The 14,347-nt window shown below is 39.5% G+C and overlaps 1 protein-coding gene across 23 annotated transcripts in view; it reads left to right on the forward strand.

Moving 5' to 3' along the window:
* LMO7 (LIM domain 7) overlaps nucleotides 1–14,347 on the forward strand; it is a 183,875-nt gene that overhangs the window by 152,415 nt on the left and 17,113 nt on the right. For 12 of the 23 annotated variants that reach the window (XM_038408614.2, XM_038408633.2, XM_043504618.1 and 9 more), the window contains 8 exons: nucleotides 1,142–1,303; nucleotides 3,147–3,253; nucleotides 4,733–4,793; nucleotides 5,986–6,042; nucleotides 8,081–8,106; nucleotides 8,445–8,549; nucleotides 10,825–10,917; nucleotides 13,175–13,551. In XM_038408614.2, coding sequence (XP_038264542.1) covers nucleotides 1,142–1,303; nucleotides 3,147–3,253; nucleotides 4,733–4,793; nucleotides 5,986–6,042; nucleotides 8,081–8,106; nucleotides 8,445–8,549; nucleotides 10,825–10,917; nucleotides 13,175–13,551 — 988 coding nt within the window. Of the gene's footprint in view, nucleotides 1–1,141; nucleotides 1,304–3,065; nucleotides 3,254–4,732; nucleotides 4,794–5,985; nucleotides 6,043–6,198; nucleotides 6,241–8,080; nucleotides 8,107–8,444; nucleotides 8,550–10,824; nucleotides 10,918–13,174; nucleotides 13,552–14,347 lie in introns of all 23 variants that reach the window. The other 11 variants (XM_038408594.2, XM_038408623.2, XM_043504604.1 and 8 more) reach the window with 4 other exon arrangements.

Consider the following 14,347-nt stretch of genomic DNA (forward strand, 5'->3'; position numbering starts at 1 on the left):
TCTTGTCCACTGTAACCCCTAGGTCCTTTTCTGCAGAACTGCTGCCTAGCCACTCGGTCCCTAGTCTGTAGAAATGCATGGGATTCTTCTGACCTAAGTGCAGGACTCTGCACTTGTCCTTGTTGAACCTCATCAGATTTCTTTTGGCCCAATCCTCTAATTTGTCTAAGTCCCTCTGAATCCTATCCCTACCCTCAAGTGTATCTACCACTCCTCCCAGTTTAGTGTCCTCTGCAAACTTGCTGAGGGTGCAATCCACACCATCCTCCAGATCATTAATGGAGATATTGAACAAAACTGGCCCGAGGACCAACCCTTGGGGCACTCCGCTTGATACTAGCTGCCAACTAGGCATGGAGTGGTTCACAGTTCCCAGCCAATGGGAGCTGCGGGAAGCGGTGTGGGCCTGGCAAACCGCAGCCACTGGGAGCTGCGAGCGGCTCAGGTACCTGCGGACGCTCAGGTAAACAAAGCATCTCGCGACCCGCCAGGGGCTTACCCTGAACAAGCAGAGAACCAAGTTTGGGAGCCCTGCCCTAATGCAAGTTTAATCAATGCATTACCTCAGGAAAGTCTTCTAAGACCATATGGAATAACTGTACCTCACTGATCTGGTCACTTGAAGTGTTAATACCATGACATCAATATTCACTAAACATTACATAGCAATTCCTACCGCATTCATAATCTTGTCACGTGTTAGCTTTATTTATGTCACCGCATCAGTTAAAATTCAGCTTTTACCACCATTCAGCTTATTGTTATCGACCAATATCAGAATGCCTGCACTGTCTTGCCTCTAAGATCAGGGCTAGTGAGAAAGAGGCAGCAAGAATTTTGCAATGAACACGCTAGCCGCAATATGAAATGCAAATCTGAAAGTTTCTTGTTCCGCTCCAACTTCCACAGATCTATTTTGTAATAGAAAACTGTATAGTACTTCTACACTAACCAAGATACCGAGCATTACATACCCTGGAGAGGCCAGTGTACAACAGCAAGTTTTACTAAGTTTACTTAAATTTCTGGCAATAAGCATTATTTTCAGGCAACAAACTTAATAGTCACTTTCCACATCCTGACTGTAGTAGAAGTGTTTAAGTATACTCAGACATGAGGAATATTTTGTCTGATCTGTTAGGTAGCACTGCAGACCTTGGCCAGCTGCAAGTAGATGATGAAATCATTGCTGTTGATGGCGCAAGAGTTTCACAAATGGACCATAATCAGTGGGAGGAAGCCATGGCCAATGCACTAGAAACTGGAAACTTGGTCATGGATGTCAGACGATATGGAAAAAATGGTGAGTTGTTTCACTGGGCCAACTACAGCATGTTGTATAAGGTCAATAAGCTTTGTGTTTAGTGAAGTTGCTCTGATGGGTTGGGGCCTATAGTCCTTGCTTCAGTAACACCTTTTCTGAACATATGTGCTTTGTTAGTGTGTCTATTTTATTATAACACAACTTGGGGTTTCTTTTTTATATAGTTCGTATTGCAAATAACTTCACTAGCAAGTCTGCTAACCTTAAAATGCTGACCACTCTGTTCTGCGTTTGTCTAATTTTTGAGGAAATGCATAGTTGCATGTACGTCCTAAATTAGTTTGTTAGATACATAAGGGCACCACAGAAAGGAATTGAAAATGCCCCCTTCTTGCCACCTCAGTTTAGAGGTAGAAGGTAGTTCCGACAGACCAGGAGGGGCTGTCCATTCCTAGGATCCTTGATGGTATCTGAGAAAGGCAGCAATGCCCGTCTTTTCTGATGTAACATTGCACCCTGTGTCCCCCTCAGGATGGACAATGTGTGTGAAATGTGCAACTGGTGGGGAGGGAGAGTGCAGAGCTTGCCATTGCCCCTCTGGTTTATGATTGGCCCATTCTGGGGAGGCTGTAAGAGCTGATTAGGTCATTCAGCCCATCCATTTGGCATTAAAAATTCCTTCCTACTCATGGTAGCACCATACTGGCTCTGCAGCATGGACATACCATTACATTCTTGCTGTATTGTGTAGTTGACTTGCCAGGAATCCAGATATGCTCTGGTGCTGGCCCTTTTTAGGATGAGGAAAGGATTTTCCTTCTGCCCACATATGGTTGATGTGCAGTGAATGTTCGGCATTCACCATTAGAGCCTGGAAGTTCATGCTTTGGGGTAGGTAGAAAAAGTTTAGTTTAAAAACAAAGTGGTCTGTCACAACTTGTCTCATGTCCAGTGCAGGTTAGACTAGGTTAGGATGCTGGAGTCAGCTCTTGGGATAAACCCAGGAGGCTTCTTGCAGAGGCCTTGATTGATTTTGGGGTTTTGAGTGGTTTTAAGTCATCTGTAAATTGAGGCACTTCTCATTTATACACTCATGTCCTGCATGTGGGGAAGATGATGTGGAAGTCCATTTCCTGGGCTGAATTTCTGATTGAGGTTAATGTAGCGGTTAGGCCAGGGGTAGCCATCTCCTTACCCATTTTGCTGCTTTGGGTTAGTTAAGGTGAGGACAATTTCTCTTCATAGTTACTATACAGATAAGGGTGCTCTCTGCCACTTAAAATTCTTTACCTGTGTGGTCTAATCAATTGCAGTGTGGATTATACCGTCCATCCATACATTTGCTGGGGCGAATTTGGTGGATTGTACTTCTGTAAAATGTGTAGATAATATTCCAGGAGCAGTGAGTCTGTCAGTTAAAACACAGTTTACTGCTCACTCCCCCTAAGGCTTGATTATAGGTGAGATAACTTTTGTTCTTATCTGTGATGTTGTGGAAAAATAACTTTCAGTGAATATTATCTATATTTGTAATGTTGAACTACAGAACTTCATGTTTATGTAATGAATAAACTTGCTAGTATTTCTCAAGCCTGTCTTTTGACTAATTCTTGATTTTTATGGGAAGCTGGTCTATTTATAAAAGCCCTAACCATTTCCTCTCTTCAGGAATTCTACCTACTTCTTCTTTCTCTCTCTTCTTGTCTTTTTTTAAAATGAGAATGTGTTTTCACTAACTTTTGTTCTTTATACTTTGACTTTTCTGTCCACATTCATTTCTTGATCTCCGTGTGCCAATCAGATTGGGGCAAAGACCAGCCTTCCCTGCCATATGTAAGGCATAAAATCCTCAATCTCACCAGTATGGCTACCAACATTGTAGGTACACCTGAAAATAAATGGATTGATGCAACTTCTGGAGATCACAATTCTACCAACTCTTCAGACATATCAGCCAAAAGAGATTTCTCCTACAGCCTTCAAAATTCTGTAAGTTTTTTTTTTTTTTTTTTTTTTTTCCAGGGGGTGAAGGGTGTTTGGGAGGAGAAATGAAGGAAAAACTTTAAGGCCTTACAGAGGAATAAGAAAGTAATTGTAGCAATTCCAGGAAAGCAGTTTTCATTTTGCTTTCTTACTAGAATCTCAGTTAAATATTTTAATTCCTGTGTATCTAACGTCCTTTCTGTGTATCCTTTCTGTACGAAATTCGTGTAATATTATATGGAGTCACAGAATGATACGATAGCAATATTTTTGTTCTGGTAGCAATTACATTTGTAGGTAACTGATTTCTGCATAAATACACAAACACTGCACGGTATAATAAAATTATTTGAGCACTGACATAGCGGCACGTTCTCCAGAATGAGGGCACAAAGGAGCCATATTCTGGCCATAAATACAGTGGAGTGGAACTGTGGGAGGAACTCTCCATTGATCTAAACCTAGCGGTGGCAGCTCTTGTGCTAAACGGCACTTGCAGCCCAGGATAGGAGTGGGCTGGGGACTTGGCAGATTGGATCTCTGTTTTTTCAGTCCTCCACTGATATAAGTTAAGCACCCACTAGGCTGCTCCTGATGTCTGCATGAGACCAGTACAGAATCAGAGGGTTTCCTGATTCCCCTTTGCCCTTTTTGAATCTAGGGGTTTCTTCCCCCCTGCATCTAGAGTTTAGATTTACTATATTTCTCAGAATGAGATTATACTGTTTGGTCTTCCTGGCTGCATAATAAAATAAGTGTGAACATGTTTACTTAGTGGCTTTTGTCAGTAGACAAGGCGTGAGGAGCAGTTTGGTTTTGTCTTATATTGTTTGTGTACTTGAATTATTAAGTTAGGTACATGCAGTGGTCACCTTTACAAATTTGCCAGTTTTGCCTTTGATAAAGTTACTGCAGGGTTTGCTGTGTTCAGTTTACTTCCATATACTATAGGAAACACATGGGATACTGCTAATACTGAGATGATGATGTTTAAGGCCAATAATGCATTTTGGGTGACTACTGTATGCCCAGATGAGTGTGTAATCAATACAAAACAATTTAAAGGCTGTTTTAAGTTTAATCAGAACATGTTTTTTATTATAATATCCCTTATAGAGCCTGAGTTCTTTAGAAATGCTCAGTACAAGGGATTTCCAGTGACAGTTTAAATGAATACTGCCATTCCAAGAAACAGAAATTGTGTGCTTTTATTTATCAACAAAACACTGGGGTATCCATCTTGGCCCATGACATTTTTTGGTGAATTAATGGTTTCCTTTTGGGCCATCATCTTGCAACTGGTCATTAATCCCAGATAATGCCTAGAGTCTTTTTATTATATAAAATATATGCAAGAATTAAACAATTTCTTTAACTTGAGGAATTTATAACAACCTGATACACTTTGCTGTGTGGAGTTCCTATGGGAGGAAGTGTTAAACTTGATTCACATGAAATTATACTAAAATTGTTTTCTATTTGTAGGATGCTGGAGCAAAAGTGATAAATGGAATGCAAGCAGATATGAGCTCTAATGAGCAAAAAGGTAAACTGCCAATATTTTCAGCAGCTAATTGAGAGAGAGGAGAACACAGCTTATACCAGTAAATATTACCAGTACAGTGAAATAAATATTAGGCCTCTGAGAAAATGAAAGCTACAAGTGGAGTACGTAGGTCCAGTTGCATCCGAGAGGCATGGAGTTCTATTCCAGGGAGCATTGAATGGTTTAAGAACGTCTAACAGAGTACTGATAACAAGTTCCTAGATCTCAGCATGACTGGTTGTGGACTGACTGTGTGATAGGGATGAAAGAGGAGAAACAAGAAGACACAAACTTAACTCCACCTATCCATTCTGCAATGGTGGTTATAACATAAAGATGCCTTATGGTGATCAGTCTTTCTTCTGCCTTTAAGAATTTGAAAATGTGGTTTCTCTCCCTTCCAACCTCCTTCCTGGAGACATGGGATGAAGAGCATCCAAATCTCTATTTTGCTAGAACTCAAATGTGATATATTTTGGGGGGGGGGGGGGGTCTGTGGACTGCATATTGTTGGCTCTGTGCCATAATTGTTAGTGACTGTTAACAAAGGTAGCCGGGGGGGGAAGGTGGGAGGGGGAAGAAGAGGAGGGAAAGTAGGCACTTAAACCTACTAATAGAATTCTAATTCCCTAATGGGAACCACTTATGCAATTACATTTGTAGTATTGTAAATGTGCATGGTGGATTATAGGTGAGCCTTGTGAACAGAAGAATATATACATAGGCAAAGGCGCCATTGCATTAGACTCACAGTTAAATTAATAATTATAAAATTATAAAAAAATAATAATAATTAATTAGTAGAGGAGAAGAGATGCCAAAGAATCTGAATTTATAAAATCTATCAAAGAGACTTTTAAAATCTGGGTGGGATTTTAGGTAGGAAAAATGGTGCTGCCAGATCTCCAGGCTCACAGAAAGTGAGTCAACCATGCTGTTATAGTAGATGGATAGCAGTTGTACTAAAATGAAGTACTAATCTCCATGTGGTGTAACCTACTAAAAAAAAAATCTGCATTTGTTATAATAAAAGGTTAGCTTTTCTCTATCAGTCAGTTTTTCCAAGTGATGTTACTGTAGATTGGAAAGGTTTGATGAATGTCATTTGTTATTCAGTGGTGACAGTCATTAAGAATATGTAATTAGACAGCACCGTATTGACTTCTTTGTATTCTTTGTATTTTTCAAATAGAATCTGAACCTATTTCTTTGAAAAACTTAAAAAGACGGTCACAATTTTTTGAACAAGGTAAACCAAAAAGCTAACATTTCATGTACTTCCATGAAATTGTTCCCACTGTACATTCTACCTAATAAGTCTCTGGTGCTGGGTACTAAAGCCTCTTCAGTTTTGTTTGTTGCAACCATGGCAAAGCGACGTAATCCATTTCCATTCTTTCCCCGGGGTCGTCAGGTTGTTGTTACAATTCATGGGTCTACCTTTGTGGTAATGGGTCTTTGTATGTTTTTTGGTACATATATAAAACCTTTTAAACCTCTGACATGCTGTTCAAAACACTTTTCCACTTGTAACAGATTTGTTTCAGGTATGCAACTCCCTACAAAACAGCTTAAAATGGACCATTCCAGCACAGTTTTAGTGCAGAGGCTAAAGAGCTGTTAAAATATTTAACAGTAAATTCAGTTTATTCAAAGCTGCTGCTTTACATCTATGTCCAAATTGACAGAATATAATAAAATGGATAACTACTTATAAAGTAGGTAACAATGACCAAGTTCAAAGAAAATGCAATACAAATTTTGCAGAACAACTCATTGTATTTTTATTATTATTATTATATTATTTATTTTGCTTTAAGGTGTGCAAATAAAGCTCTCATTGCAGTTTTGTAGGCTTGCTTTTCTGGTGTGTTCTGCACGTCACATCTCATATTTTCACTAACGTAGAATATCTAACACTGTCTTCAAAGCTGTTTTGTATGTTTCAGTATTTTGCTGTAGACCTTGAGGATGAAATTTTGGACCCATGGAAATCAATGGCATTTTGCCATTGACTCCAGGAGAGCTAGGAATTCACTGAGTGGTTGTCTTTGTCAAGTGACATTTGAAATGCCACTGCACACTTCATGCTGTTCATTTCTAAATTTCTGCTTTAATAGCAATATTTTATTTGCAATCCTTTCCCCCTCATTTACAAAAAAATCTTTTCTTATAGTAAAGTATACTATTAATATCCAAAGAAATATTGTATTAATAGTTAAAATATGTGGTATGTTAATAGTTTCACTTAAGGAGCTTTAATTTTGTCTCTAATAATAAATTCTTGTTTTTGAAGATAAGTAATTAATGTATATTCATTTTTATATCAATTTGACATAAGGCCTCTGAGTTGGTAGACCTTTTTGGTACACCAAATTTGCTCCATTTTCTCCACCATGCTTCGTTATATTGTAGGAAAATAGGTTTCAATATGTTGCTTTCCTGTTACTTTTTTCCACCAATTAAATTTTGCAGGTGAGTAACATGATCTAAACTATTGGTTAGTTAGGACAACAAAATTAAATGGACAAGAATTTGTTTTAAAAAAAAAACAGCCAATACCTAATTTGTAAGTGTGTATTTCCCACAGTTTTTCCTCAGTGTTTAGTTTATCAATGCAGTTCATGCATTTTTTTTATCGCCCTGGCATAAGCTCAGAGCTAGAGTGACAACCTTCAAATATCAGGTTTGACATACACTATCAAGTGTGGAAAAGTCGAAGATACTCTCTCTGGGAGTAGAGTAGGAGGTATTTATGTTGGTTAGTAGTGGAAGATTAGTTGCTTTTGGAAGGTCTATTGGTATTAATACATGTAAAATGTGAGTCTCTAGCATCCTGAATATATAAGCAGTATAACTGAATCCTAACAAAACTGTTTAGATTAAGAGATTATCTTATTTGATTATGAAACAGCATTGAGTTATTTTTTCAGAGTAGCTATGGGAAAACTGTAATTAGTCCTTCATGTTACAAGGCTGGGGATGTACTGCTAATTCAAGACCAAGTAATTATAGCTAGCATCTGAAAGATTTGAAGGTGTTATAGGGTTATTCTCTTTTCAAAAACTTCCTGGATAGATGTGTGTTAATTTGAAGATACTTAAAGATTCCTTGACCTAAATAAAGGGAATAGGGTCAAATGAAACAAGTATGGTTTACAGTTTAAACAAATTATATCCTGGAATTCATACAAGTGAAACTTTCCACATTTAAACAAACCTCATAACACATAATTGTAATATTTTTTTCATTTCTTCTATTTCTCCTCCCTACCCTAAATCCTACAGGAGGCTCAGAGCCTGCAGTGTCTGATGTGAGTACTGCTTACAAACTGCTTATAAACGAATTTTATGGAAGAGGTTATTCGCTTGTCTGGCTTTGTTTCATTTCAGGGAACCCTACTTTTTTGTTTTCTATTGTTCTTATATTGCATGCTCTGATTTTGATCAGACACCTATCCAGATTGCTGATTAAACCTTTTTTAAAGCTCATAATAATGGTTACAGTTCAACTGTTGTAAGTGTGTAGGTTCTTATTGCTCTAAGGTTGTAGCTAATGTTTGTAAATGTTTTTGTATCTAGCTTTTAAAAAATGTGGTTTTTTTTTTTTAAATGACAGGGGATTAATCATCCTCTTTTTCTGATGATTTAGCTCCTAGTTCCATCTATTAATGCTCCGAGTCGTTGGACTTGGGACCAAGAAGAAGAGAGAAAACGACAGGAAAAATGGCAGAAAGAACAGGAACGTTTACTTCAGGTACAGTTTAATTATGTACTTCTATACAGGGATTCTCTTGACTGAGGGAAGGGTATGGGACTGCCATTCAATAGACTTAGGCCCTGTGCACATCACTTCTCCCATTTGTACAATGATGATTCTACTCATTCAAGTTTGTAAAGTGCTGTGAGATCTATGAATAAAAGCTGCAGAAGTATTAACAATTATTAATTTTAGACTTTGGATGGCCTACTTTTCTGAACTTATCCAATTCTGGAAAAGTTACACAACAGCAAAAAAAATTTTTCTTTTGTCACTCTGTAACTTTTCCAAAGTTGGAGGTAGTTTGAAAAGTTAGAGTGGAAAAAGAAGGGATGGGAGAAAAATTAAAATCAGGGTTTTATTGCAGTCAGTGGCCCCAAAAAAAAACAAAAACAAAAAAAAACAAAACAAAACAAACCCCAGTGGGAGGGGGGAAGTGAGGGGGAAATGCACCAAAAATTGCAAAACTGGAAATCAAAATGTTCTGTTCTGAAAGGTGAATTGAAACAAAATGTTGATGTGATGTACATTGTTTTGTTTTGAAATTTCCCTGCAAAAAATTCAAATGAACAAGTTTGAATGAAAAAATGTGTTCATAATTTTCACTAGAAAAAATGTTTTTTCAACCAGCTCTACTTACAGGTTTATAACCCAGCTAATTGAGGGGAGGGAGAGGGAATGGAGTGAGCGGGGGCAGGGCCTCTGGGAAGGGGCAGGGCAGGGCAAGGGTGTTTGGTTTTGTGTGATTAGAAACTTGGCAACCCTAGTGTTTCCATCTCCACGCATCATGAGTAAGAGAGATTCTTCAGGGCAAATTATAAACTTCACTTCAGTAATGCACTTAGCATGTGAGTAGTTCAAGTGAAACTAACTGAATGGCACTACTCGTGCATAAAGTTGTGTGTTTAAGTGCTTTGCTGGATCGAGGCCTTTGCTTTCAATGAACATGTACAACCTCATTATCTTCAAACTACATCCTCATATCAAGCGCAAATTCATTAACCATCCATAGATTATTGGTTGCACGGAGTATAATTTAACCTGCAGAATTCTATTCTATTCTATATTCCCAATATGAAAACAAAACATTGTGTGTATATATTACTTGTGTATATATATTTTTCCTACCCTTCATCTTTCCAAGGCAAGACCTGTGCATCCCTAGGTGTTTGTACTGTGCCAATCACATTTTGGGTGCTTCTGGAGATATAATAATGACAATAATTAATAAATAATCAGTCACAAGACAGGTGAGGTAAGTTGGTCCAATAAATGATTACTACACCAACTTGTCTCATATAATGGGACTGACATGGCTACAACAACACTACATATAATTAATGATTGACAGTCATAGCTTGTGGAAAATTTCGAGGGCTGGTCTTCAAGAACATGAAACCTGGCATATTTCTGTTTTTAGAGAGATGCACATGCCAACACCATTTTCACTTTGCTTCTCTGCTCCTCTTGCTCTGGAGAAGCACTCTAACTCATAATTCCAATGCCATCTCTCTCTCTGCTACCCCATGGACAAATTTTTTTTTCAAAATAAATGGTAGTCTGGAAGCCACTAAACTTGCCTCCACTGGAGTATTTCCGCTATCATGAAAATTAATACTTTTCAGGATGTTCTTACAGATCTGCTCTTCTGCAGACATGAATGGCAAAAGACTAAAATCACCAGCTCCTGTATTCTCTGCCCAATAATAATGACTCATGATCTTTCATCAGTATGATATTTCATCACATATAAAACCAGTGATGGGGAAAATCCTAAAGATATACTAAGTTTGATTTTGACTTAGACAAGCATCCAAAAGTTCAGGTTCTTATTTAAACTAAACTGCTGCTTCGGACTTCAGTTAGAGGTCATTTTTAAGGAACCTGATTACTAACTTGTAACCAACACAAGTGTTTAGTCCTGTTTTAAATAGTTAAGATTGATATTACTGTAGCTTAGTAGAGGTAACTTCATAGCTAAACCAAAAACAAATTATAAGATAGGAAATGTAATAGGTTGGTGAGTCTTTTGATGCTTAGAGTGAAATCCTGGTTCCCCTGAAGTCAATGGTAAAACTCCCTTTGACTTCATTAGGGTCAGGATTTTGCCACCTGCAATCTATTTAGAATTCTATTCTGCTTATGTTTTTATTACTTGATTTACTGCTTTGCACAAGGTTAGTTTTAAAACAAATATTTTAATACAAATGAAGGTCATGTTTTCCTGTCACCTTTATTTACTTTTAATATAATCCGTGACTCTTCATGCCAGGAGAAATACAAACGTGAACAGGAGAAATTACGGGAAGAATGGCTACACGCTCAGCAAGAAGCAGAAAGAGAGAGTTCCAAATATTTAGATGAGGTAGGTGGGGTGGGTGTGGGTGTGTGTGTGTGTGTGTGTGTTCACCTTTCAAGTTTCTCACGATTGTTTTATTGAGCATTAGCAAAAGTAGGTACTTAAATATGCAAATGACTTTTTTGCTTTCTCATTTGCCCAATGCAGAGGATAAATACTGCTAAAATAAAAATAACTGTCTACAAAGTTGGTGGTTTACTTTTGTGATCAGTTGGGTTTAGATAAGGGATGGGCAAACTACAGCCTGAGGGCTGCATCCAACACTCTAGACTTTTAATCTGGCCCTCAAACTCCCATCAGGGAGCAGGATCAGCGGTTTGCCCCGCTCCGTGCGGCTCTGAGAAGCAGCAACATGTCCCCCCTCTGGCTCCTACACATAGGGCAGCCAGGGGGTTTTGCAAGCTGCCCCTACCCTAAGCACGGCCCCCACAGCTCCCATTGAACGGGAACCATGGCTAATGTAAGCTGCAGGGGCAGCGCCTGCAGATGGGGCAGCACGCAGCAGAGCCTCCTTGCCGCACCTACTTGTAGGAGCCGGAAGGGGGACATGCCGCTGCTTCTGGGAGCTGCTTGAGGTAAGTGCCTCCTAGAGCCTTCACCCTGACCCCCTACTCCAGCCCTGATCCCCTTCCTGCCCTCTGAACCACTCAGTCCCAGCCCTGAATACTTTCCTGTACCCCCAAACTCCTCAGCCCCACCCCACCCCCCCAGCCGGTGCCCTCACGCACTCCCACACTCCAACCCCCAATTTTCTAAACATTCATGGCCTGCCATACAATTTCCTTATTCAGATGTGGCCCTCGGGCCAAAAAGCTTGCCCACCCATGTTTAGACTCATTCAAGACAGCAGGACAACATGCAGCTAAGGTATATGAACACAAGAAGTGTTTTGTTTTATAAGCCAGTTACCAATTTATACAATATCAGTATGACCAGAGTGAAAATGACCAACTTCAGCCCTGATTCAGCATAGTAATCAAGCATGTACCTAACTTCTAGCCTATGAACAGTCCCACTGAAGTCACTAGGACTATCCCATACTCAAATTAAGACACGTGCTTAAGTACCTTTGCAGTCTTAAGCCTGAGCCATCCTACCTCTGAAGAATTTAGAGAAGAAATCAACTGCAGCCTTGCTGATGAAAGTCTTCCATAGATCTCAAAATGTCAAGAGTCTGTCTAGTTCCTTCAGCTGCTTCCTTCTGAAGCTGTAGTCTGTTCTACAGCTGGACAGGCTATATTCTGGGTTTCCAGATGCTTTAGAGGCATCAATGTTCCCTGTTCCTGTATTGGCTCAGTGAGCACTTCCTCCTCCTTCAGATGTACCTGCAAGTGTATTTATGCTTATACAGTGGTAAACAGGAAAGCAAAACAAATCTAAAGGTTATATAACTTACACAGCAAGACTGGTGTCCCTCAATTAAGCTGTCTTTCACTATGAAGCCCTCAAGGACGTTTTGTTTTAAACCGTAAGTGCTGGGAGTGTGATCTGAGTTGACACATTATTCCTTCATTTCCAAGGATTATTTTGCTTCCTGCATGGAAACAAACTATTCAAAGTCCTTTCTCATAGGAGTGCATACAAAAAGACAATGTCAGAAATGACTTCTAGGGAAGCTGGGAGTGGATGATGAGATGAATCACTCGATTGCCGTTCTGTTCATTCTCTCTGAGGTGCCCGGAATCAGCCACTGTCGAAAGACAGGATACTGGGCTAGATGGACCTTTGGTCTGACCAAGTATGGACATTATGTTCTTAAATTTTAGATGCTGGAGGACGTTGAAGGATGAGGGTTACATCAGTAAAGTTAACATGGATACTGAGTTTAGATATGTGCTTACTGTAGTTCACTTAGGATTGTTTCTAAAAATCTGTAAAATAAGGAAAAAAGTGAGTGAATATTCACTGACTCACTTATTGTGGAAATAGTGTAGGGACTTAAGAGGAGAAGGAATGGCTTAAAGTGTAAGTATAGGTTGGGTGTTTCATACATAAAGGTGGTTTAAAAAATAAAAGCTGCAGACACTTTTGGAAAGACTAGGCAAAGGGGTAATCAAGGCTAGCAAACAGAATGGAACTTCTCACTTTAGAAGACTGTGTGTGTAGGCGTCCCTAAAGCATAAACTAAGAAGCACGCTCTTTGTTGCCACTGAGAGTCCCCTAAGATCCTTCCCCTCAAGTCCCTGGTCACAAAACAAAATGTTTCCTAAATAGGTAGCTTGCGCTATCATGTTTCTAAAGCCATTATTTTCCTCTCCTACAGGAGCCGACTGTCCTAACCTTAAACGCGGTATCGGTACCTGCACATGCACCACCTATTTCTAGCTGGAGAACAAACATGGGAGAAGACATTGATGTTCTTAAAGGAGGCCGAAAACATGAGTGGGGGGAACCGCAGCAGAATGAGGAAGAGAAGGAAATGGAAAGGAGGAGACTCCAGGAGGAAAGAAGACTTCAAGAGGAAAAAGCCCTGCATTTGGAGCAAAAAAGGAAAGCCCAAGAACTAGAGCTTGAAAGAGAGCAGAAAGAAAAGGAACAACAATATGCCGAAGAGCAGAAGCGGCGAGCAGAGGCCGAGGAGCAGAAGCGGCGCATGGAAAAAGAAAGGGAGATACCAATACAGATGCCCCAATACCGAAGGTCTGCACTGACAATGGGGGAGATGCATTTATTTTTCAAAAGTATATTTTCAAAGATAATGCAGATGTCATGAAGTATGTGTATATTAAACGTATGTTTCTGTAAAAAGAAAAGGAGTACTTGTGGCACCTTAGAGACTAACAAATTTATTTGAGCACAAGTATTCCTTTTCTTTTTGCAAATACAGACTAACACGGCTGCTACTCTGAAACCTGTCAATATGTGTCTGTGAATATCAAGAGAAAAGACAGACATGAAGTCACTAAACGGAGTGCATTCTGTGACAGCCTAAACTTATGTCTCATTACAATACCAATACACATTTTGTACCTTAGTCAAACATAAGGGCCTGTCATCCTTACTTATATTGAGTGATACCTTATTTTGCTCATCATCCTACTGAGTGTCAGAGTAAAGTGCTATTCACTGTTTGTAAGGGTGTGACAGAATCAGGCCCATAATTAAAGTTGGTGGTTTTGTCTTTTTTAACAAAATTAGTTTATTTATTTGCTTTCATAGGTTTTTGTTCAAAAGGGTTTATGCAAGTGAACATGGTGTCTGATGAGCTGGGCCAAAAACTTGAAAATCTACCATGAAAACTTCTGAGGTTATCACTTAGCTCTATTGCAGGGGTGGGCAAACTTTTTGGCCTGAGGGCCACATCGGGGTGTGAAACTGTATGGAGGGCCGGGTAGGGAAGGCTGTGCCCCCCCCCAAAATCCTGGCCCCCATTCCCTATCCACCCCTTCCACTTCCTGCCCCCGATTGCCCTCCTCAGAACCTCCAACCTGCCCTG

Source organism: Dermochelys coriacea, chromosome 1 (genome assembly GCF_009764565.3).
Source record: "Dermochelys coriacea isolate rDerCor1 chromosome 1, rDerCor1.pri.v4, whole genome shotgun sequence".
In the NCBI taxonomy this organism is placed as follows: domain Eukaryota; kingdom Metazoa; phylum Chordata; order Testudines; family Dermochelyidae; genus Dermochelys; species Dermochelys coriacea.